General features: G+C 44.4%; 1 protein-coding gene across 1 annotated transcript; it reads left to right on the top strand.

The window, feature by feature from the left end:
• Positions 1-551: 551 nt before the first annotated feature.
• On the top strand, positions 552-23,074 carry Pctp (phosphatidylcholine transfer protein). The gene is made up of 6 exons (XM_051194803.1): positions 552-813; positions 15,219-15,336; positions 17,696-17,775; positions 19,178-19,349; positions 20,432-20,499; positions 21,926-23,074. The coding sequence occupies exons 1-6, from the start codon at positions 673-675 to the stop codon at positions 21,989-21,991; spliced, it is 645 nt and encodes a 214-aa protein (XP_051050760.1). The 5' UTR covers positions 552-672; the 3' UTR covers positions 21,992-23,074.
• Positions 23,075-23,268: the final 194 nt, after the last annotated feature.

Here is a 23,268-nt window from a genome sequence, read left to right as displayed (position 1 = left end):
GGAGACAGATGTGGCACAAAGGCAAATGGCCACTTATAAAAGTAAAGGGCAAAACCCCCGTGTTAGGATGAGGTGTTTAATTTTAATTGTGCATTTTAATTAGGTGAGCCAAAGGGGGCTTTTGATTGCTGGGCCATGGTCGTCAGCCTCAGGAGGAGGAAGTGGCCAAATAAAGGAATAAACCATGGTGCCTACCTTTAGGAATGCAATGTAACAGTTTTTAGCAAGGCTAAGGGAATAGAGGAGAAGGGCAAGACCTGCCAGGACGTATTCTAATGGGCTGGTGTCCTTTCACCTTCCATCTTCAGATAGCAGCCGGCCACACAGTGAGCGCCTCCATCCAAAGAAGTCTATTACTTCAGTCCTTTCTTCTTTCCCCAGTTAAGCTCTAGCTGTTTTCTAGTTTTTTCTATTCCTCTCAACCTTTGCTTAGCCCCGCCCATTTTGAGGCCCGGACACACCCCCTCCAGTCTCCGCTCCACCCTCCAGCCTCTGCTCCACCCCACCCAGTTTGCACTCCCTGCCACCCCCAACGCCTTGCCTCCAAGGCCAAGTCCCGCCTTCTCTCTTCCCCGCCAATCAGGTTGGGGCCACCTTGTGACACTGCTCGGGAGCTCACTAAGGGCCTGTGGGTGACTTGCGCTTGGGGCGCTGTATCCAGGCTGCGGAAGGATGGCAGGGGCTGCGGGCTGCTTCTCGGACGAGCAGTTCCGGGAGGCCTGTGCCGAGCTCCAGCAGCCGGCCCTGGCCGGGGCCGACTGGCAGCTGCTAGTGGAGGCCTCCGGCATCACCATCTATCGGCTGCTGGACCAGGTAGCAGCTGACCCGCTTGCTGGAGATCAGGGCCTTGAGTACCTGGGTCAGGACTCCCCACAGGGTTGGGTGCCCTGCTGGAGTGACCAGGCTCCTCTGAGTTACTTTGCCCTGTTCAAATCCTATGTGGTTGGGACGTTATCTGAGCTCAGCCTCGGGCCATTCTTGTTGCAGGATTTGTGGATTGTTATATTTTATGTTTTACTCTGTAGCGTTTGCAAAAATTCAAATGGCCTGGGAGCAGGGAATTGTATTTAATGGCCATGGTTGGAGACTGGGCGATGTGCCAACCCGGTCTCAGGTCTGGCCTTTAACCAGGAGAGGGTATAATGCTTCCAATATAAGGTTCAAATATGGAGCTGGAGGGCTGTGCCTATGGGCATTTGGGAGTGTGTGACTGTCTACATTCACAAGAGAGAGAGAGTTGGCAGCAATCAGTTGATAGACAATAGGAAATGAGTAATCCCGGAGGTAGTTTGTTAGGAGCAAACGATAGAGTTAAAATATTGGTCAACTGATTCCAGACCACGTCCATGCCTGCAGAGGACAGGGTTTCCCCCTGCCAGTGTTGTATGGGGTAGAGCAAGGCCATGTTCTGAGACAGGTGGGAAAGAGACTGGACTCAGACACTGGGTTCTGTGTGTTCTAATTTTAAGTTGTATTTAATAACTTGCTCTGAAGCTTCCACAGAAAGAGCAATGGAAATTGTAGGAGGAGTGGAATTAGTTGTTGAGCATCTTGCAGCATCATATTGGAAGTCTTTGGAACTAGCCACCCAGGTGGGAGAAAATGGACACTTGTCATAGGCAACCAAAGTTCCCTGGCACAAGGCCACAGTGTTACAGTGAAGGAAACAGCCCTGGGGGGGATGAAGTAATTCCACAGAGGTCTGGTGACATTCATGACAAAAGTTCTGTTGGAAGGTTCCCAACCTGGTAAAAGAAGTTTGTGGTATAAACTGGACTATACAGAAATAAGTAAAGGTTCTAGTCTGTAAAGGTAGACTCCTGTCAGCTAAGGTCATTGGTATTTCCTCCTTAAGGTCACAGTGCAGCCTGCATCCACACACTTTCATAGTCCTCTGGGGCCTGGGATACTTCATGAGGTCAGCAATAGGAAATTTTACTGCATGCCTCTGCCATGTCAGAGTTTGGCGATGACTTTGTTTATGTTTCCCTTAAACTTCAGTGCACAGAGAGGACTTCTAGTTGCTATTTTGTCTTTTCAGACTGTGTTCACATGCATCCACAGGCATGTGCCCCCTGCTGCATCCGTGCTGTGCTAAGGACTGCAGTTATTTAGCCAGCAAACCTTGTCTGTTATATAGCAGGACCACTGGTTCCAAGATGAACAAGAGACACTCCATACAGAACAGACAAAATCAGCATCCTAGTGAGACTTTAGCAACTCCCTGTGTGAAAGTGGATGCTGACAAACAAAAATTCTTCTGTAGTCTCCCTGATCCTTACACTTTTCCTGCCAGCTACCTATCAAGGCACTTGGCAATTTGTGTGTCAGGCATCCGATCCTTCCCTCTCCTCTTTCTTTCCTTTTTCAGGTTGGGCTCTCAGCACCTCTCACCTCATATTGCTTCATCTTTTTACAGGTTTCTTGGCTTCCATCTCTTCACTGTCCTGTGTGCCACACATTCAGCACCTGAAAAAAAAGGTTGTGATCTTAATCGTTATCCTTTAGATGTCACAGAATTACTACCAGTCATTGTAATAGCTAACAGTTGCTACAATGTTACCCTTAGCCACAGACTTACTACCAGTCATTGTAATAGATAAAAGTTGCTACAATGTCACCCTTAGTCAGAATTACTACCAGTCATTGTAATAGCTAACAGTTGCTACAATGTTACCCTTAGCCACAGACTTACTACCAGTCATTGTAATAGATAAAAGTTGCTACAATGTCACCCTTAGTCAGAATTACTACCAGTCATTGTAATAGCTAACAGTTGCTACAATGTTACCCTTAGCCACAGAATTACTACCAGTCATTGTAATAGATAAAAGTTGCTACAATGTCACCCTTAGTCAGAATTACTACCAGTCATTGTAATAGCTAACAGTTGCTACAATGTTACCCTTAGTCCCAGAATTACTATCAGTCACTGTAATAGCTAACATTTGCTACAATGTTACCCTTAATCACAATTACTACCAGTAACTGTAATAGCTAACACTTGCTACAATGTAACCCTTAGTCACAGAATTACTACCAGTCATTGTAATAGCTGACAAGTGCTACAATGTTACCCTTCATCACAGACTTACTACTAGTCATTGTAATAGCTAACAGTTGCTATTTTCTTATAATACAGACACCAGATATTGACTTCAGCCCTATGATAGACACTGTTGACCATCTCCTTTTTGCCTATATAGAAAGGTGTGCTTAATCAAGATTAGAACCGGCATCTGAAGGCAGCTGTATGATTCCATACTTCTTTCTTTTTTTCTTATTTTACATATCAATTCCAGTTCCCTCTCCCTCCCTCTCTTCTACTCTCCCTCCCTTCCTCCCTGCCTTCCATGTCTCCCGGCACCCCTCCCATTACCCCCCCCCACACACACACTCCATAGGGAGGGTGATCAACACATTCTGTCAAGTCATTTGGAGTAGGGACTAGGCCCTCCCTCCTGCCTCTAGGTTAAGGGAGTATCCCTCCATGGAGAATGTGCTCCCAAAGTCCTTTCATGCACCAGGGATAGATCCTGGTTCCACTGTCAGTGGTCCCTTAGACTGCCCAGGCCTTCTAACTGAGACCCATGTTCAGGGGATCTGAGTTGGTCCATAGCTGGTTTCCCAGCTATCAGTCTGGGGGTCCATGAGCTCTTCCTTGTTCAGGTCAGCTGTCTCTGTGGGTTTCTGTAGTCTGGTCTTGCCCCCATTTTCTTATCACTCCTCCCTCTCTGCATCTGGGTTCCAGGAGTTTGGCTCAGTGTTTAGCTGTGGGTGTCTGCTTCTGTTTCCATCAGCTACTAGATGAGGACTCTATGATGGCATATAAGTTAGTCATCAATCTCATTACCAGGGAAAGGCATTTAAGGTAGCCTCTCCATTGTTGCTCAGATTCCACACTTGTTTCTTAAACCCTCTGCCTCTGTGAGAGGAAGGCATGTGCAGCCTGGTTGGATACTAAGGTCTCAGTTCACCTTTTCCAGCAGTGTCTCCTCATTCTCATGCATTTAGACCATTTTCTGTTTATGAAGATAAAGAATTGAGGTCTGGGAAGGTACATGATCCATATAAGACTTAGAGTTAAGAAGTACTACAAGAGTAACATACTGTCCTTCTGTCCACAAAGCCCCTTCACTATTCTACCTCCTAGATCACCATTTGGTAGAGCACCTGAAATGTATTATGGGATATCCTGGAAGAGATGTACTGCCTCATTACCAACATATTAAAAAAGAAAGCAAAGGCTGGTTATATAGCCAGTCAGTATTTATTGATACTGTGTGAGAGCTAAATGAAATGCTGTGGCTCTAAGAGAGTGTCCCTTCCCTAAAGGTTCCAGTGGCTTGGCTAGGAATGCTGTATAGGTAGATTGCACTGATGGGCCTTTGCTGTTGATGGTTTCAAGGCCACTATTGATGACTGACTGCTTGACCTCCCATCCTCAGCATCAGAGGCAGTTCACCTCAGATGGTCATCTGGCAGCTCCTTGTGGTTCCTCACTTAACATCTTTTATTGAAAGGAGGATGGAGAGAACCAAAACTTCGATCACATCTAAATGTGCTTGTGACAGGCTCACTATGATGTTTTGAAAATATTAAAACAAATGCAGAGCAGTGGCCTTAGAAGATTCTTCAATGTAAAAAATTATATTTTAAATTAAAGAGTAAATTTGTGCCATCTTGTAAAGTAGGTGCAAATGATTCTGAATCCTGTTGTTGGACAAAGGGGACTTCTCATGTAATTGTATTTATATATTTTGAGACAGAGTTTCATTATGGGTCTCTGTCTGGCATTGTATTCACTGTGTAGCCCAGGCTATCCTGGAACTCCCAGAGATCTTTCTGGGTCAGCCTCCTGAGTGCTGGCATTTATGGGCATGTACCACCATGCCTTCCTAGATGGGAATGTTTGACAGGCAACATGGAGAGTTTCTTCAGGACAATTCTCCCCAACACTATAATCTTTTGCTTGGACTTTCTATTTTAATCTACCCATTCCTTTTTCTACCCATGTTGTAGTGGCAATAACTTATCAGCATGCAATGTACAAAATACTATCACATGCGTTTCTTCATCCACTCCTTCAAACATGAGGCATGGGCTTCCTCTCTTAACACACAGGTAGAAATGAGAAAAAGTCACAGGAAGCCTTGTGAGTAGTAACTGGTGTGAGCTAGTCTCTGGGGATAGAATCATCAAATATGCCTCTTTCTGAGAGGCAAGGAAGGACACAGCCAGTAAAGCTAGATGAGGGCTGGCCAGTGGCATCATGGGCAGAGCATGGACTTTAGAGGCAGGCAGTTGAGTTCAGACCTCAGCTCTGCCCCGTTTTCATGCATCCTGGCATCAGGGGAGTCCCATGCTTCTGCCTTTGCAGTCATTGGTGAATGAAGGAGGCAATTCCATGAATAGGCTGGATTCACTGGTGAGAATAAACCCTCTACACTAGAAAGCAATGTTGGGTGGTAAAATACTGTGAAGAAAATCAAACAGCGGGAAGGGAGAGAGAGAGCAGGTGTCTGGGACCATGAGAGATACAAGGGGTTAACTAGTGCTAACTCTTAACGGCCTGACTTGTTCTCTTACTCATACTACTGCATACAATGAACTCACTTTCACCTCAGAGTAAGATCAAACTAAAGACATTTTGTAAATAGATCATAAGTTTGAAACCTTACAGCTATGTACAAGGTCAGAGCTGCAGATGTCCAAGCAAGGTGACTAAGAAAAGCATGCCTATTCTTCACTTGCCAGCCTACTAACAGTAGATCTGTCTTAAAGTTGTCATTGGGCACTGTGCCCTCCACTTCTGGTCCCAGTTCTGCTCCTATGGCCTTGGGACTTTATGTTGCCATGACGATGGCCCTCCTTTACCGTGTAGCTTAGAAAAGTGTTCCTGAGCATTGAAAAACTAACTCTGTAATTCTTAACCTTTGCTTCTAACCCCTGGGGACAGAGATATTTGGGGAGAGAGTACTAGGGAGGTAATGGCTGGAGCGAGAAGCTGACAGAAATGTAAAAGGAAAGAATGTAGGAAAAACGAGTGTAGGGAAATGAAGAAGAAGCATGGAGAAGTTAGAAGCAGGACACAATTATGAGAGGAGAAATAGAACAATAGAGCACAGGGATAGAAACAATGTGGAATGAGAAGATTCTTTTCTAGGCCCCCAGACTTAAATGATACATTTATTGTGGCATCTCTTTTTGGATCCTGAGTGAAAGCTGTCAAGGCATGGCCTGGAAAGTTTTTGATGAGCAGGAGATGGCTAAGCAGGAAAGGGAACTTCTGGGGGAAAGCACAAGGCCGAGTTCCAATCCCCAGCACCTATTTTTTTTTTTTTTTTTAAAAAAAAAAAAAAACATCTGGCCATGGCAACATAGGCCCAGGACCTCAGGGCTGATCCTTTCCCGTGTGACCTTCTCTATGACACATTTACCTGTTGCCAAGGTTGCTGGTTCAATGACTGTTCTTCCAGTAACACTGATGTCTAGGGACAGTCTAACATGGCACTTGTGGGCTTTCTGATACCGAGAGGTACTGTCAGAGGCAGAAGAGTCTTCAGAAGATGAGGAATGCTATAAACAGTTGAGAACAAGGGAAATGACTACTGAAGATATGATGTCTTTGAGAGGATCGGCTGTCCATGATGGTTGGGTTAGTGACCCCCTGGGAGTAAGTGTGGTCCTCAGAGCAGTACTCATATGTTCTCTGAAAAGAAGAACATAGACTCTTAGGAGATCTTTCTCAGTGATCTATTACCGTGTCTGGCAGCAGCTTTGGACTGAGTTACCATGGCAATAGTAAACAGTATGGCCTATAGACTGAATCTAGCACACAGAGGTGGTTTAGGCAGATGCTGGACTGAAAGGCTCTGACTGATGACTTAGTAGGTTATTTCTCCATACTGGGCTCAGAGAAGAAACTACCCTTGTGTGTGCTAGTCCTTGGCTGTGTCTCAGCTAGGACAGCAGCCAACAGTCATTTCCTAGTGATGGCTCTTATTGGTACTGCCAACCACGTGAAGTCCAGGCTGCACTGTGGACTGTATTAGGAAGCACGGGTGGCCTTAGCTGACAAGAGTCTCTGCAGACTACAAGCTTTCTCTACTATCCCATAGCTGGATCTAATCCAACTTGCACCACAAACTTCTCTGACTGCAGCATGATAAGCCTAATCTGCCTGCTCCTCCCTACTCTTCTGGCTCCCATTGTGATGGACAGGAAAGTTTCCAGACTTAGGGCGCTCACTGAATTGTAGCTTACTAGCAGGCAGGGCCAACTTATATACAAGCTGAGCACCTATATTCCAAAGGATAAAGAGGCCACTTTTCTCTTCTCTGTCACCTCCCCCAAGAGTGTGGAGACAGGCAACAGGCTTTCCTCTCTCTCAGGGTGAGTGTATGAGTGTGTGAGTGTGAGTCCTGTGAGAAAGCTGATCCCAAGGGTTAGATTTGTGGGTATGAGGTTGAGTAGGATACCCCACATCTGTTTCCAAGTATGAGAGTAGGATACCCACTTCTGTTTCCAAGCTTTGTGGTCTGACCTGTCACCACTGTGATGTTATTTCTGGCTATGAAGTCCAGGAGACAACTCTTAGGGACAACAGAGGAATACTTGGCTGCATCTAGACCATTAAAATTGAGAACATTATCCTTGCTCCTGTCTTGCTCTCCTTCTGGTCCAAGTCTGAGTTTTCCAGAAACAGCATCTATAAAACACTTTGAGCATCCGGAGCACAGTTGGGCAGATGCACCAGGCGTAGGGACTCAGGGAAGCCCTCCAGCGAGAAGTGCATTCTGAAGTTAGAGCAGCAGGAAGGAAATGGTCACGCATGCTTCACCACCAGCTGTCATCAGTTGATTCCTAGCAAGTCACTGGTGTCTTTCACATCATTGGTCGGTGGCCCCTGCCTAATCTCATGTGATGGGCCTTCTTTACCTTAGTCATTAGCCAGGAGTTTGGATAAGACATGTAGAGAGTGGAATTAAATGAGACACTGTTTGGGTAGAGGAGCTGGGATCAAAAGACTCCCTGTCTGCCTCTGACCTGATCGTAATGATTGGACTTACACAAGTAATTCAGTCTCTCTGAGTTTCATTTCCTCATATAAAAAATGGGGATTGGTGCCAGGTAGTGGTGGCGGCTCATGCCTCTAAATCTCAGCACTTGGAAGGCAGAGGCAGACAGATCCCTGTGAGTCTGAGGCCAGTCTGGTTCACAGAGCTAGTTTCAGAACATCTAGGGCTGTTACACAGAAAAACCCTGTCTTGAAATCCTGAAAAAATGATAATAAAGTTAACAAATATGCTAAGAATGGAGATCACAGCAACTTTTCTGTCTACCTCAAGGACCATGCTGAGGAATCAATAAGATCATGACTATGAAATTATTGGGAAACTAAACTATGGCTAACAATGCAATTCCCAATATTATTGAAAGAATCACAGCATGTCTAAGGGACCTGGGAAAACCCCTCTAAACAAACTGTGTGGCTATCGACCATTGATGGATCCCCAAGGGAAGCTCATGGTGGGGAGGAAGGTCAAGATGAAGCCTGTGGCTGGCTACTTCTCAGAGGCAAGAACCCAGATCCCTCACAGCTTGTGAGATTTTTATGAGTTACTTAGTGGAAGGGCACGTGTAGTTCTTTATGGATGTAAGTAATTAAATATTGGCCATCAATATAATGCCCACTGTAGTGGCCCTTTGAAGCCATAGTTAGCTCTCCTTAGGCAGAAGGGCAGGGACCACTGTGACTAGTTAGTCACTTAGTTCACATGACCATTCTCCTTATTGGACAAGCAACATGGGGTGACTTCTCCAAATAGGTGGAGGGGACATGCATAAAGCAAATGGACCTCTATTGTCTGTAATGCTCTCAAAACTAACCATTCTCAGTAAAAATTATCTCAGTCCCCATCCAGTTCCTGACATAAGATCCACTGGTCAGGGCAGCAAGTCAATAATCGTCCCTTGGAGGCGTTCTCACTCTCTGGCATTCTTCCACACTTTCCCTTCAGGCATCTACATTTGCTCTACTCCTTGTTCACATCTCCTTATTATTTTTCAGCATAAGCCAGGGGTTGTGCAGCGCTGGAAGCAGTGAACATCAGTCAGCACCCTAAATTATTCAGCTCACTGTGGTGGTCTAAAGGAGAATGACTCTCGGGCTCTTATGTTCAGATGCTTGGTCCACACTTGGTGGAGCTGCTTGGGAAGGATTAGGAGGGATGGTCTTGTAAAAGAAGTCACTTTAACAAGTGTGTCACTGGGGCCCCAAAAGCCCATGGCAATCTCAGTTTGCTCTCTATCTATCTATCTATCTATCTATCTATCTATCTATCTATCTATGTATCTATCGCCCACCTTCCCTCCCTCCCTCATACTTTCAGATAAGAATGTGAGCTCTCAGCTACCACTCCACGCTTTGTCTGCCTGACTGCTGTGATGCTCCCTACTATGAAGGCCATGGAGTTGTCCTTGAAACTGTAAGGACAAGGAAGACCCCAATAAACTCTTCTATAAGTTGCTTTGATTATGGCATCTCTTCTGCCCAATAGAAAAGTGACTAAGACACTCACCAAGAGTGAAGAGAGACTCTGTTACTCTCAAAGAACCCACATGGTCCATTTTCTTTTTCTGTGACAATGCATTTTAGCAATGCTTTGGATTTCTGTCGTGTTTCAGTGAATTTATACATAATCCCATGGTCTTTTAAATGTTCACAAGTTTAAACACTATTCTGACATTCTGTTTTAGAGCAATAGGAAATGAAGAATCAGTCCAGACCTAGCAAAAGGGACTGTCAGGGAGTTAGGAGGCTATTTTGATGGGGACAGTTCTTTGGCCCTATGGTCTTCAGCACTGTGCAAGTCAGGCAAATGAATCTTCTTCCAAACAGTAATAAATAGGGATAGGCAGAACCATGCATGGGATGTGAGATGAAAAGGTGGCGTGATTGGACAAGAGGTCAGAGAGTCTTTGACCCCAAGCCCAGCCTGGTCACCAGAGAAGTGTATACTGGCTCAAGTTAGGATGGATAAAGGTCAGGGCCTTGAAGCAAGGAGAAAAGTTCATTCTGTTTGGTTAAACATTTTGATTTTATTGATCAGTGAGGACAGGCAGCTCAGCTAATCATCTGTGGAGCAAAGAAAGGGACTTTGGAGGGTCTTCTCAGGTCTTGGTGTTTGTGAGTCTGTTATGCCATATGGGGGAGTGATTTCCTTTTGTTGGTTTTGTTTTATATTTCCTTTGTTGTAAGTGTATTATGTACCATAAAAGGATGTAGAGTTGGGATTTCAAAGTTTTCTTTTGTGTATGTGTTCATGTGTGTTCACATGTCTGTCTATCTATCTATCTATCTATCTATCTATCTATCTATCTATCTATGCATACCTACATGAGTTCACATGTATGGCAGTGCATGCAGGTATGTCCATAGAAGCCAGAAGAGGATGTTGGATCTCCTGATATCTATCTCTATCTCTGTCTGTCTGTCTGTCTATCTATCTATCTATCTATCTATCTATCTATCTATCTATCTATCTGTTCAGGTCCTCTTCAAGAACAACAAGATCTCTTAACTGCTGAGCCATCTCTCCAGCCTTCCACCTTGTTTTGAGACAGGATCTGTCACTGAATCTGAAGCTCACTGGTTACCTAGACTGTCACACCAGCAAGCATCAGGAGCCACCTATCTCTACTTCCCCAGAATTTTTATGTGGTGCTGGGGATCCAAAACTTATGTCTTAATGCTTACATGGTCAGTTTTTTTTTGTTTGTTTGTTTTTTGGTGTGTGTGTGTGTGTATGTGTTTTAACTTTCACCGTTTCCTAGTAGCACAAGGTTTCAAATAAAATTTTACAATGTCAGTGAGGACAATTTAGATCAGTTAGGATTGCTTTTAGGGACAAGTAATAAAACACTGGACTGAGGATGCCCTCAATAAAGGTACTTTTTGGTCTTACATAGCGAATAACTCAGATTTACAGTGTGGATATCAGTTTAGTTTGGTTCATCATGCTAGTGACTCTGAATCTTTCTACTTTGCTTTTCTTATTTGTTGCTTTTCAGTCTCAGAAGAGTTGGCCAAATCCAAACATCACATCCCCATTCAAAGAAGGCAGAGAGCATCACTTGGATGCTCTCCAACACAGGAGATTAGAAAACTTACTAGCCATTCACATTCTCATGACAGCTCTCCCAGCAATGGAGAAAGTGGATGTATACCATATCAACCAAACCTTGTTTCTTTTGGCACTTGTATCCTGTAAGTGGATGGCTTTTCTCCATCTAGCCCAGATCCCACTTGGCCAGTTTCTCTCCACCCACCGGGTTCCCACAGCAACTTAAAAGATAACCACTCAGAGACTTCATATATATTTATAATTGTTTGATCAATTGCTTAGGCTTCTTATTGGATAGCTCCATCTATAAATTAACACTTTTTTTTTAATTATTCTGTATTTTACCATGAGGCTTGCTTGTGGCTTGTTACTTTACATCTTGCTTCTCCATGGTGTCTCATTGATTCTTTCTTCCTTCTCTCTGTTCCTGTGTTCAGATTTCCAGTCTAGATAAACTCTGCCTGTCCATTGAACAAAAACAGCTTTATTCATCAACCAACAGAAGCAACACATATTTGCAGCATACAGAAGGACATCCCACATCTGTATTCCATACATGATATTGGTTGATTCACTACATAACCTTTCAGTATATGAAGTATAGGAAATGGTCTTAGGAATGGAGCACCTGACACCTTGTATATTTTGCTATAAACTAGTGTGAGCCATTTTTTTTTCCCATAGGCAGTTCTTATGGAAGTCTTCCAGAGAAGCCAAGCATCTCTTGCATAAGCATATTTGGAGTTATTTGTTACAACATTGTCAAGTTTGGGAAAATATCCACAACAAAAGTTTCAAATGATTTGTAAATCTCATTTTTAAAAGGCCCCAGGCATTGTTAATATAAATTCTGTTCAATTAAAGCTAAGCATTGTGCTTTTCTACATAAGATTGTAAGACAGTGATACCTAATCCCATAGAGCTGCCTCTTTACTGCCTCTGAGAGCACACTCTGCTGTATAAGCTTTATAAATATTTAAAGAGTGCAAACAACCCTTGAATGTCAATGCTCACATCCTAACACTCATCACTGAGAAAACTTCCTCACTGAAAAAATGAGCTTGGGTTTTGAACTGAGTGTTTTGTGATTATTTTGGAAATGCTTATTTCTACAAAATATTCTAAAACTGAAATGTATTTGGTGAATAATTGTTTCATGTGAACTTTTCATAGTCTGAATATACTGTTAAGTTTGCAGTAGGAATACCACCTGTTGATAGCATATCATACCCATTTGCTTACATAGACAAACGTCTGTTCCCTTTAAAGAAATATTATCAAATATTATTAGCAGATACTTATAAATTATGAGGTTACATCCTCTCATTAAATAGTTCTTAAAATGCTTTTCAGACTATCTATAATGAATATAGATTGTTTTTATAATGAATAAAATTCACTTTATTTTTTAAAGGATGAAATAAAGATGAGTATGTTTGCTATATCCACTTAGAAATCATGAACTAGGATTGATCCAGGAACTAGGGCCAGGCTATGGAGCTCAGCCAGATAATGTGGGACTAAGAGATTAGGAAGGGGGCAGCAATGGTCTTGTTCCTCTGGAGTGCTGGCATTTCTCTGTTCTACTGTGATGGGAGGGACTCAAGGAAGTCATCACAATAGTTCATTCTTCTGTGTTCATGCAAACTGTAGGTCATTCTATTTTCCTCTTTGACTTTCCGGTCCTCTTCTGTGATACAGATAGAATCAGGGTCATGGAGGGATGTAATTGCTCTCAGGAAGGGAAGGGACACAGTCAAAAAAAAAAAAAAAAATCATGGAAGACTTCATGATCATTAACTTAACATGTAAGTATCCTGTTTTTCATGAGCATATGTAGAAAATAGGACCTCTGTTGTTGCAGAATATTCATATACTGTGTGAAGATATATTTCTGTGATTGGTTTAATAAAGAGCTGAACAGCCAATAGCTAGGCGGGAAGTATAGGTGGGACTTCTAGGCAAAGATAGGAAGTAGGAGGAGCTAATTGAGGCACAGGAGAGATCTGAGGAGATACAAAGAAAGAATGATGGGCATGGGCAGTAAGTGATTAATAGAAATGGGTTAATTTAAGTTGTAAGAGCTACTGGGATAAACCTAAGCCAAGCTTTCATAATCCATAAAAAGTCTCCATGTCATTATTTTGGAGCTGGCTGGTGGGACAGAAAAAGAATCATTATACTCTATTTTCCTAAACAAGTAGCCCATTGTCTCTTCATTGATTAAAATGTGCCTGTACTGGTGTCAATGGGTGTATATGGGGAAGCCCTCGTCCAAGTCCTTTCTGTCAGTTCATTGAGGGGTGGCAGAAGTTGTTTCTCCTGAGGCCTCTCATCAGATCCCAGGGATCACCCTTCGTTCAGGGTATCAATCCATGCTGAGTCACACAGGTCTTAGATACACCCAGCCACCATCTGTTTATTAGAGAGCCAAGCCATATGCTTGTACAGCTGGCAGGCCACTTCTGTCTCTGACAGGGTTCTTTCACATCCATTTGAGATTCCTAAACTGGAATATGACTTGGAATGTCTATGCCAGCTGAGTTGGAAGCCACTCTTTAAGAAGCATCTCCCAAAGCTTTCTTAGACTTCACATGGGTCCTTGGCTTGGGGTTTAAGGAGCATCTTCAGTGAGTAGTTAGTGGAACCCAAGACCCATCTAACAGCTGTGTTTTATCCGCTTGGCTTGTTGCTTGTTTGTTTTTTTGTCAGTGTATTGCTCTTGTCATCCAGAGCCACTGCTTTCCTCTTACCACTTGGGACACTAAGCCACACCAGACTCAGGGAATTGTGAGCTGCCATTGTATCCAGTGAAATGTGTAGTGGGGCCCCTGGAGCCTAGAGCCCTCACAGACAAGAATGTGGCTTGACTTGAGAAGGAAGGAACTCACTTGTACGTGTAATCTAGAAATTGTCTTTTCCTAAACAACAGGGCCACCTGTTTCAACATGATTTGAAGCAGACAGCTGCTCTCTTTTTAGTTTTCTTTCTCAATAAAAAATAAAGCAAAAATATAAACAAGCCACACATACAACCTCCCCCCGATCCCGAAATAAAAACAATTGAAAAACTCTGGCTTGTAAATTACTTCACCAAATGCCTAAGTTTCATTGTACTCCATGGATATATAAAATGTACCCCTCCCTCAGACCTCTGACTATGTAACATGGATATGTAACTGGTATCTGGAAATCAACCAGACCAAACTAGAACTCTTGCATGCCCCAATAACTCACAGGTCCTCTCTTCTCCAGTTTCTTCTGTGTCAGTGAAGGCTGCTCCCTCACCTACCATGTCCAGCCATGGTTGGCAGAGTTCTCCTTAGTGATTTGCTTCTCTCTCCTCATCTTTCCAGCAACAATTCCTATTGTTACCTTCCTGGCACCCTCACCTTTTCTATTAGCTCCCTGATTTTGGTCGCCATCTCTCATCTGGATTAGTGAGCTGGGTATTAGAACCATCTCTTTTGGCCTATGGTGCTGATCTCTAACAAGACTTCTGATCTTTTAAAATTGAGTTAGATCTGGTCATTCCTAGTCTATCCCTAGTCATACCTGGCCATGCCTCTGTCCACAGACATCATTAGTTTTCCAGAGCCATGAGAATCAAAGCTTTCCCTCTTACCACAGTTTTCCAGGGTCTTTGAAATCTATAAACTTTTTTGAATCTATAACCTTTCTACCCACAGCTCCTACCACTGTTCAAGACGTCTCTCTGTAAGCATGTCTTTCTTCACCTCCTAATGACATTTAGAACATGATATCCTGATAAATCTTGGGAGATGGTCTCTCTAGAGGCTTTTCCTATATACCTGTTGACATAGGCCCCCACAAAACACTATTTACTATGTAACTCTTCTTAAATGCTACCTAAATCATCTGGTCAATGCTTATGAATATCCCCTCTACCAGTAAGTATAGCTTTATATAAGATACATGAGAGTAGGGGTCCTATCTGCTTCTATTCTGTGGTCACTAAGACCAGGAGGTCAATGGTTGATGTGGTTGAACCTCAGTCCTGGCTGTTTTTCATGTGATGTGGAATCTCAACTCTGGTATCGACAGACTTCCTCCCATTCTGTTTCCATAGCCAACTGGACTTTATGAGTATAAAGTGTTTGGTGTTCTGGAAGGCTGCTCACCAGCTCTCCTTGCAGATGTGTATATGGACTTAGACTACAGGAAAAACTGGGACCAATATGTGAAAGGTGAGTGACGGCTTGCTTAAAAAGATCATTAGAGAGTTAACCTCTTCTTGTCTAATTTAGTCTCGTGTGCTCCAGGCTGAAACATCTCACCATTTCCAGGACTTACCCTGCCCATGCCTTAGAGTCAATCTCCCTTTTGTCCTCACAGTTGGTTTGTTCTGCTTTGTTAATCATGAATCGGGATTGCCACGGAAGCCTGTTTGGAACTTGGGTATCCAGACTTCCTTTTGGAAGATGAATCAAAGATCTCCAAGTAAACAAGGGTCCACACATATGAGGTAGTGAGAGGGTCAGAGTACCAGTGTCTGGAGGGCACTGGGGGTTCAGGCACCTGCATGAGGGATGGCACAAACTCCCTGCTCAGAAACCACTGGCAGTGGGTTCTGTCTGATGTTCCCTGCTCACTGCCCCCCTCCCACTCTGCCCAAGCTGAGAACATTTCATGACCTTTGGCAGGAAGAGAATCCACAGTCTACATAGTCTATATAGTAGAGGTTTTTTACCCTGGGAGAAATAGAATTGAACACCATTATACAGAGAGACTCCTGCAACTTAGAGAGAAGCGTCCCCTGCCATCTCAGCTACTGTGGAAGAAACTTGCCCAGTCAGCCAATGGCCAGGGGCATCTTTAGTCAAGACATCTGCAAATATCAAAGAAGCACCCCCACCCCATTTTTTAAAAGAATATATTCATGGCTGGGAAAGATCCAGGAGTTCCTGGCTTCTTGAGAATGCTGCTTTGGGTCCTTCCACAATCCCATCAGGATGTTTCTTCATCTCTAGCCTGTGTTTCCCTGTATTTACCTGCTTCTAGGGTAGACTCTTGTTCCTTGTGAAAATGTCCCCCACAAGACACAGGCTCATACTTTAGTCATGCAAATAACTCTAGGGAAGAGAGTCACATTTTCTTAACCAAAGTCAGCCGGAGTCCCAGGATTCAGTCTCCACAGTTCATCTCAGAGTGACTGTGCTTGTGCCGAAGTTCCCTAATGAGGAAAGGTATGTGATACAGACTTTGCCATAGGGGCCTATGTGCCTATGTGTGTTCTGTTGGGAAGAGAGCAATGTGAGGAAGCAGGCATTCTACAAATCCCTGTCCTCATTCCAGCTAACACACTTAGTTTTAAAAAGAAAAGTAACTGTAGATCCTCTTCTTCTGCTACCTACTGTCAACTCTTCATACCGGGGTTTCTGGAACAGTGGAAGCCACTGTTTCACACTGTTAGCTTTGCTAGGACAATCTGGAAGTCCTTACCCTACTGCTCCTGGATTTTAGGAGTACCTGAGAGCCTTGTGACCAATTGGGCCTAAACATACTACAGGAACAAACTAAAGCCCCGCTTGCTTGATCATCATAGTCATGGTTGGCTCCTTTTCCTAGCACTGAAATGGCCACTTTACCTGCTTAGACCTCATAGAAGAGATGGGCTGGCAGGTGTGTGTGTGTGTGTGTGTGTGTGTGTGTGTGTGTGTTGTGAATACTGAACAGGCAGAGGCAACAGATATACTCATCCCTTCCCTTCATGACTGTCTTCAGTGTCCTGTGTCCTTGAGAGGGCCACAAATCTTCCTAACCAATAGTCTGTTTACAATTAGATTTCTTTTAAATGCTACTTGTACCACTCCCTCAGAAATGTCTTGGTCCTTCTCTGGATGGTTAGATGAGAGCTCACCACACAGCCTAGGCATGTGTCTGCTCTTCTTTTCCTTTGTTATCTCCTCCGAGAGCTGCAGTTTGCATGACCTGGCCAAAGAACACAAACATGAAGGGAATTTGGTTACTGAGGCTGTGGCATGTCATGGAGAAAGGAAAGAAACAAGAAACCTAGGGTTCACCTACCTTTTAGCTATTTAAGGACACAGCCCTCTATGGACCTTTTGTTTCCCAGATGCTGTGAACCTAAACACACTAGACTCTGTGACTTCCTCGGTCTCTGGATATCTGCAGGGAAGCGAACCTTGATGGTGTGTGTGTGTGTGTGTGTGTGTGTGTGTGTGTGTGTGTTTGTGTGTTGGTGGTGGTGGTGGTGGTGGTGGTGGTCAAAATCAAAACTCCTGGTCCTCTACTGACATCTGGTGGTTTACCTGCTTAAAGCCACTGATTATTTCTTAATACCTAGTTGCCTTCTATCCCAGTATGCTGTTGGTACAATGGACAAGCATCAGGCTTATTTAGGTTTTCCCATATTCCCTGTCCTCTGGATCATCCTTGAGGAGCAAGCTTTCACTGATAGCAAATATACTTTTATTTCCAAACATGTTTCTTCGCCTGCTGAGTTAGAGGGTTATCACACACTAAGACTATATAGGCTTCTTGAAGAACTTTCCAGATGCGTTAACTTCTTGTGTTCTCCTTCAGAACTCTACGAAAAGGAATGTGATGGGCAGATGACGGCATACTGGGAAGTGAAGTACCCTTTCCCTTTGTCCAACAGAGATGTATCCTTTCTTCACAACACTTAGCTCTTTGCCTGTCTCAGTGCTGTCCTGGGCTCCCCAGGCACCACCCTTACCCTGGGACCCACTCATTTCTCATTTCAAAGCAATTGTAGGCAACGCCGCTGTCTTGGGCTCCTGTGGAACCATCTGCAAATGCTGCAGCTGCTTGTGGGACTTTCAGAGACTGGAGTGTGATTTCTGGGTGTGACCACATGGAACAGTAACCACATATAGGGTCGCTAGAAGGTAACTTAGCCTTTCCAAAGAAAGTGTCCAAAGATGGAAATCGATGAGCCTAGAATTGGGGGTCCAGGAGGAACAGTTTATGAAGTGTTGGTCTAGACCCTTTTATCTTACTGAGGAGAAGTGGGGACCATGAAAACGAGATGACAGGCATCACATTGGCGAGAGAGCAACCAGGACTCACCCTCTTGGTTTCTAGCTTTCTCCCTCCAGCGTGGTCCTCTTGACTGCTGCTGTTTCACACCCAGTGCCTTTCCTCTCCATTTCTTTGCTTATAAAGTAAAGCGCTTGGCTGAATGGCAGGGAGTTTTTCTCACATCTAAGCATATTGATTACTTGTTTCTGTGAACAAATTCCTGACAACAGTCTGTCTAAGGGCAGTGGAGGTGGGAAGTATGATGTACATGGATGTCTATGTGATATGTATCGATGAAGATGCCATGATGAAGTTCATCACCCTGCACACTGCCTTAAAAATGAACAGAAAATAAAGATGGGCCACACATGCATTGAAGTCTTTAAAGATGCCACTGTCTGTTATAGAATAATGCTGTCCACCTTGGGGAAGTTCTGTGCATGCTTTTAGAGATGAAGTAGCTTTGCCGTTCTTGGTGTACCAGTCCTATCTCAAATAGAACATCTACCTACTAAAACTTGAAGGGTCTATGTGACTTCTATGGTTTTAGATATGACGTGGATACTTGCTGTGTGTAGAAACCAGTGATTAGAGCTGTGGATGACGACAAGACACAGGACTGACACTTTCTATCCAGTGCTATTTCTATGCCTGGGTTTCTCTAATGCTCCCAACATTCTACCTGAGGCCCAATCACACCTTTTTTTTCCTAGACAGGGAAACTGAGTCTGAGAGAGTTTTCTTAGCTTCCCCATAATTACAGCTAAGTGAACAGTGCTCTCTGTGTGTGCCTTCTTGGGGAAAGGAGGAATGTGATCCCTGTGCAACTGAGAGCCCAAGGGATCATTCACAGGTAGCTGATAGTGCTCTCCAAGTGAGCTGTGGTTGGACAGGAGGCTCAGCTTTGCAGGGAAAGTAGGCAGTAAGTGAGGTCTGAGTAGAAAAGGTGTAGAGTGCCTTCCCATTGCCACCAATGTGGGCTGCTTTCTTCATTCTGGTGCCGTGCCTTGACTGGCTATGCAGTATGTCTACACCCGCCAGCGGCGGGACCTGGATGTGGACGGAAGGAAGATCTACGTGGTTCTGGCCCAGAGCATCTCAGTGCCTCAGTTTCCTGAGAAGTCTGGGGTGATCCGAGTGAAGCAGTACAAGCAAAGCCTGGCGATCGAGAGTGATAACAAGAAGGGGAGCAGAGGTAAAGCCTGGGGTGCGGGTCAGCAGCTGGCCAGGGCCACTTGAAGGCTGGGTGGCTAGGAGGCAGATCAGGTACAAAAGCTCATTTATTAAAGGTAAACATGGCCTGGGAATGAAGTAGACAGGAGGTCAGCGCCCAGGGGAAGAGTCTCAACCCAAATCCCAAATTGGCTAGGGCTTGACATAGGTGTTTCAATCTGACCCAATGCATTCCCGTTTTGCTTATTTGTTTAGACTTATTTGTCTTATTATATCATGCGCACGAGTGTTTTGCCTGCATGAGTTTCATGCCTGATATCTATGGAGGTCAGAAGGCATCAGATCCTCTGGAACCTAGGTGACAGGTAGTTTGTGAGCCACCATGTGGGTGCTGGGCTTTAAACCAGGGTCTTCTATAAGAGTGAGAAGTGTTCTTCAGTGCTGAGCCAGCTCACCAATGCTGCCCCTTACTCATGCATTCTATTGGCCAGATGAAATCTGAACTTTGAGAGTAGAGCAGAGGGGTTTGGAAGAGTCACTTCAGGGTTAGCCTATGGCTATGGGGCCTGAGCCTGGAGAGGGCCAGTGGATTGGCAGGTGCTTATTGAAGGATACAGTTCGGCTCAGCACAAGGCCAGAGACTCAGGAACATTGAGTTCCATTCCCCTCAAAGGGAAGCATGGGTCGTCACCTCCTACCATACTGGCATGAGTGTAGTCTATGTCAGGAAAAAAAAAAAATCTGAGCTGCACCTGTGATGCTTGTTGGGTCTGTCATGTAACTCTTGGTCTGTATGCCTCACACATAAGGTAGGTTAACTGTCAGTTCCTTGGGGCTGTTTGGGTAACAAAATGAGAGATGACATCCAAGTGTCTAGCATTTGTCAGGCAGCTAAGAGTCACAACCAATTGTCCCCCCTGGCTGTATTTTTAACAGGGCCACAAGGAGGGTCGGGGCAGTTTGCTGGGATCACTTGCTCCCTCCTCTGTCCTCTCAGGCCTGAATCTGAAGATAGACGGTTTACAGGGTTTTATTACTGCATTTTCCCAGTACCGCCCCTCCTCCCCCACCCCTTCTGAATTGTCTTTTCTTTTCCCCTTTTAGTTTTCATGTACTACTTTGATAACCCGGGTGGCCAAATTCCGTCCTGGCTCATTAACTGGGCAGCCAAGGTGAGGTCCCAGGAGGCAGCCAAGGGTGGGGATAGGGGGAGAGGGACAGGGTATGTGCATTTGACAAATGTTGACTTTAGCCTGGGGGTTGTCATGTTAAAGAGACACATTGCCCCAGGGTAACGAGCCTCTTTTATGAAGAACGTGGTTGAGTGACTTGGTTACTGTTGGAGTGGCCAACACCCAGAATGGAGACTGTGACAAAGGACAAAGAATCTGTTAGCTTGGAATGCCAGCCCTCCCTGCTGGTGGCCCCAGACTCTCCAAGATCACTCTCTGGAACTTCCAGACAAAAGTCTGTTCCTTGTAGGGAAAATGACACAGTCCGTATCTGATTATGGCGGGTAAGACAGACAGACTTGGCTTAGAGACAGACCAAAGGAAGCCCCTGGTACTGTTGTCCTTGATGTTTTCATTTTACAAGGCCAAAGAACTGTGCTAGTGGCCCAGATCACTAGAGGCTGCTACTCCTAGGATTCTGAATTGCTGTGACTATTTGGCAGGCTTCATACAGGTCCTGTGTGACCTCAGGAGACCCGTGGGAGAGTGAGAACACCCTTAGGCATCAGAGGCAAACAGACATGATTCAGAACCTGGGCTTTGCTACTGAGTGTTTTGTGTTAGTTGGGGAAGCCCCAACTTTATAAGGGTGATTACTGCCTACTGACTGGCGTAGAAGTCAGTAAGACGTTATGGAAAGTCTTGCACAGTGCTTGACACTAAACAACCATGATCCCACCCTCTAACCCCAAACACTGTTTGCTAATTCTCCCACTTCTTTATGAAAGAATGTGGTGATATATTGTTTACGATCTAAAAAAGCTTGCCTGGAGGTCAGAATGCAAAGCTAGCCCCAGACGTAGAGGCCAGGCAGTGGCGGCACACACCTTTAATCCCAGTAGCCACACTAGTTAGCCAGAGAAGCTGGGTGGTGAGATCCCATCTTCTGGTCGTCTGTTTTGCTTTGAAGTTGTTGGTGTTGTTGTTTTCCTTTTTTATTCTTAAGAAGTTATGTGTATGTGTGGGGAATGTGCAGAGTCCATAAGAGCTGATGGAGTCACTGGGGCTGGAGTTCCAGGTGACTGTGAGTTACCTGCCATGGGTGCTGGGAACCGAACTCGCATCCTTTGCAAGAAAAAGGTACTTTTAGACCCAGAGGCATCTCGCTAGTCCCCCTTTCCTTTCTTTTTAGTAAATATTTCAAAAGGGGCTCTGTAGTTTTTATGAGCAAAAGTCACGCGGAAGGCTATCTTTGAAGCAGCAGCCAGTCTGGGTCTTGCCTTGTTCCCTTTTCTGACCGCATCATGTAGAAATTGGATCAGGGGCCTCATTTCCTTTTATTGCCCCCTAAGCCATCATTGTTTATCTTTTGGCACATCCCAGAGAATGAAGAATATGTAGAAACATATTTTTTTCCTCTTTGCAGAATGGGGTTCCCAACTTTTTGAAAGACATGGTGAAAGCTTGTCAGAATTACCCCAAGAAAGCCTAAGAAGGAGACTGGGACCCCACATCCACCTCTGTGTATGTTCCAACTGATGCTCAGCCTTCCCGCCACACTTTCCATCTTCAGAAGTCTACATGTATCCCAGGCATGCTTGCCTGTTGCCTGGATCATTTGCTGCCTTCTTTCCCACTGGTCTTTCTCAGGGCCGACTACCTTCTTCCACTGTAGAATGGTGGCCTCTACTTGTTTATTTTTAGTTAGGGAAATTCTGTTGTACTATTTTAGGGGGATAAAAGAAAAGGAGGAAGGATGACAAAACATAAGATTGATCCTTCCTGGCAAGCAGGCTCACTTCAATACTCTTGCTTATAACTCAGGAGTGGCTGCTGGAGGTGGCCCTTGGCCCACAGTTGGCCTTCCAAGTCCCAATATTGGAGACACAGTGATATCCACTCTCTTTATGCTTTGTTGACTTGAATAGCCTGGGATTTGAGGTAAGAATCAAGTATTCCTACTTGAGCAGGATCAGTGTCTGCTGTGATATCAGACCCCTAAGAGTGTCCCAGGCCTGACTGAGCATATGCTGAGATGACCACATGTCCCTAATTGCCCACATCTGTAATTTTTCTTTCCTATAAACCACTGGGAAAACACTGCCTATACCTCTCTAGCTGTGCATTTGACTGCAAGCCCCAAGACTTCAGGGATGAAGATAGCTTTTGCTCAGCACTATGATTGTGTCTTCCTGAGTAGGAAGATGGCTTTCCCTTCGAGAACATTTAGAGATTTTGAAAGGACAATAATAGTTTTCAACCAAGTAAAACTGAAGTAGTGATTTGGTGTGATCTTTGCCTTTTTTTCTTTGGAATTCTACCTCTTCAAATCAATGACTCTCAGAGCCCTGGTTTTGTCCTGAATGTTTGTAGGAAAATACATTCTGTGGCCAAGACACGGCCTTGGTGATCTCAGGGAAAATCTCCAATAACTCTGTGTAAACCTTGATGAATGGATATGGAAACTCAGGATGCAAAGCCAGAAGAAAGGGGTTGGGAAAGCGGCATTCCTTAGAGTGTGTGTTCTCTCTGGGAAGAAGGGTGTGTTCTGTGAATAAATACACAGTGACTTGCACTTCTCTTGTATGCTGTTTCTTTCTTGCCCCATTCTTTTGGAAAGAATGAACTAGTTAGGCCTCTTTTGTTTGCTCTGACACCTGGACCAGCTCATAGACTTAAAAAAAGAAAGAATCCAAATTTGTGGCTGGAAAGATGGCTGCTCTTTCAGAGGACCGCGGTTCAGGCTTAGGTTTCCAACACTCACAGGGC

The sequence above is a fragment of the Phodopus roborovskii genome, unplaced genomic scaffold (genome assembly GCF_943737965.1).
Source record: "Phodopus roborovskii unplaced genomic scaffold, PHOROB, whole genome shotgun sequence".
Taxonomy (NCBI): domain Eukaryota; kingdom Metazoa; phylum Chordata; class Mammalia; order Rodentia; family Cricetidae; genus Phodopus; species Phodopus roborovskii.
This window is presented reverse-complemented; position numbering and strand designations above follow the sequence as displayed.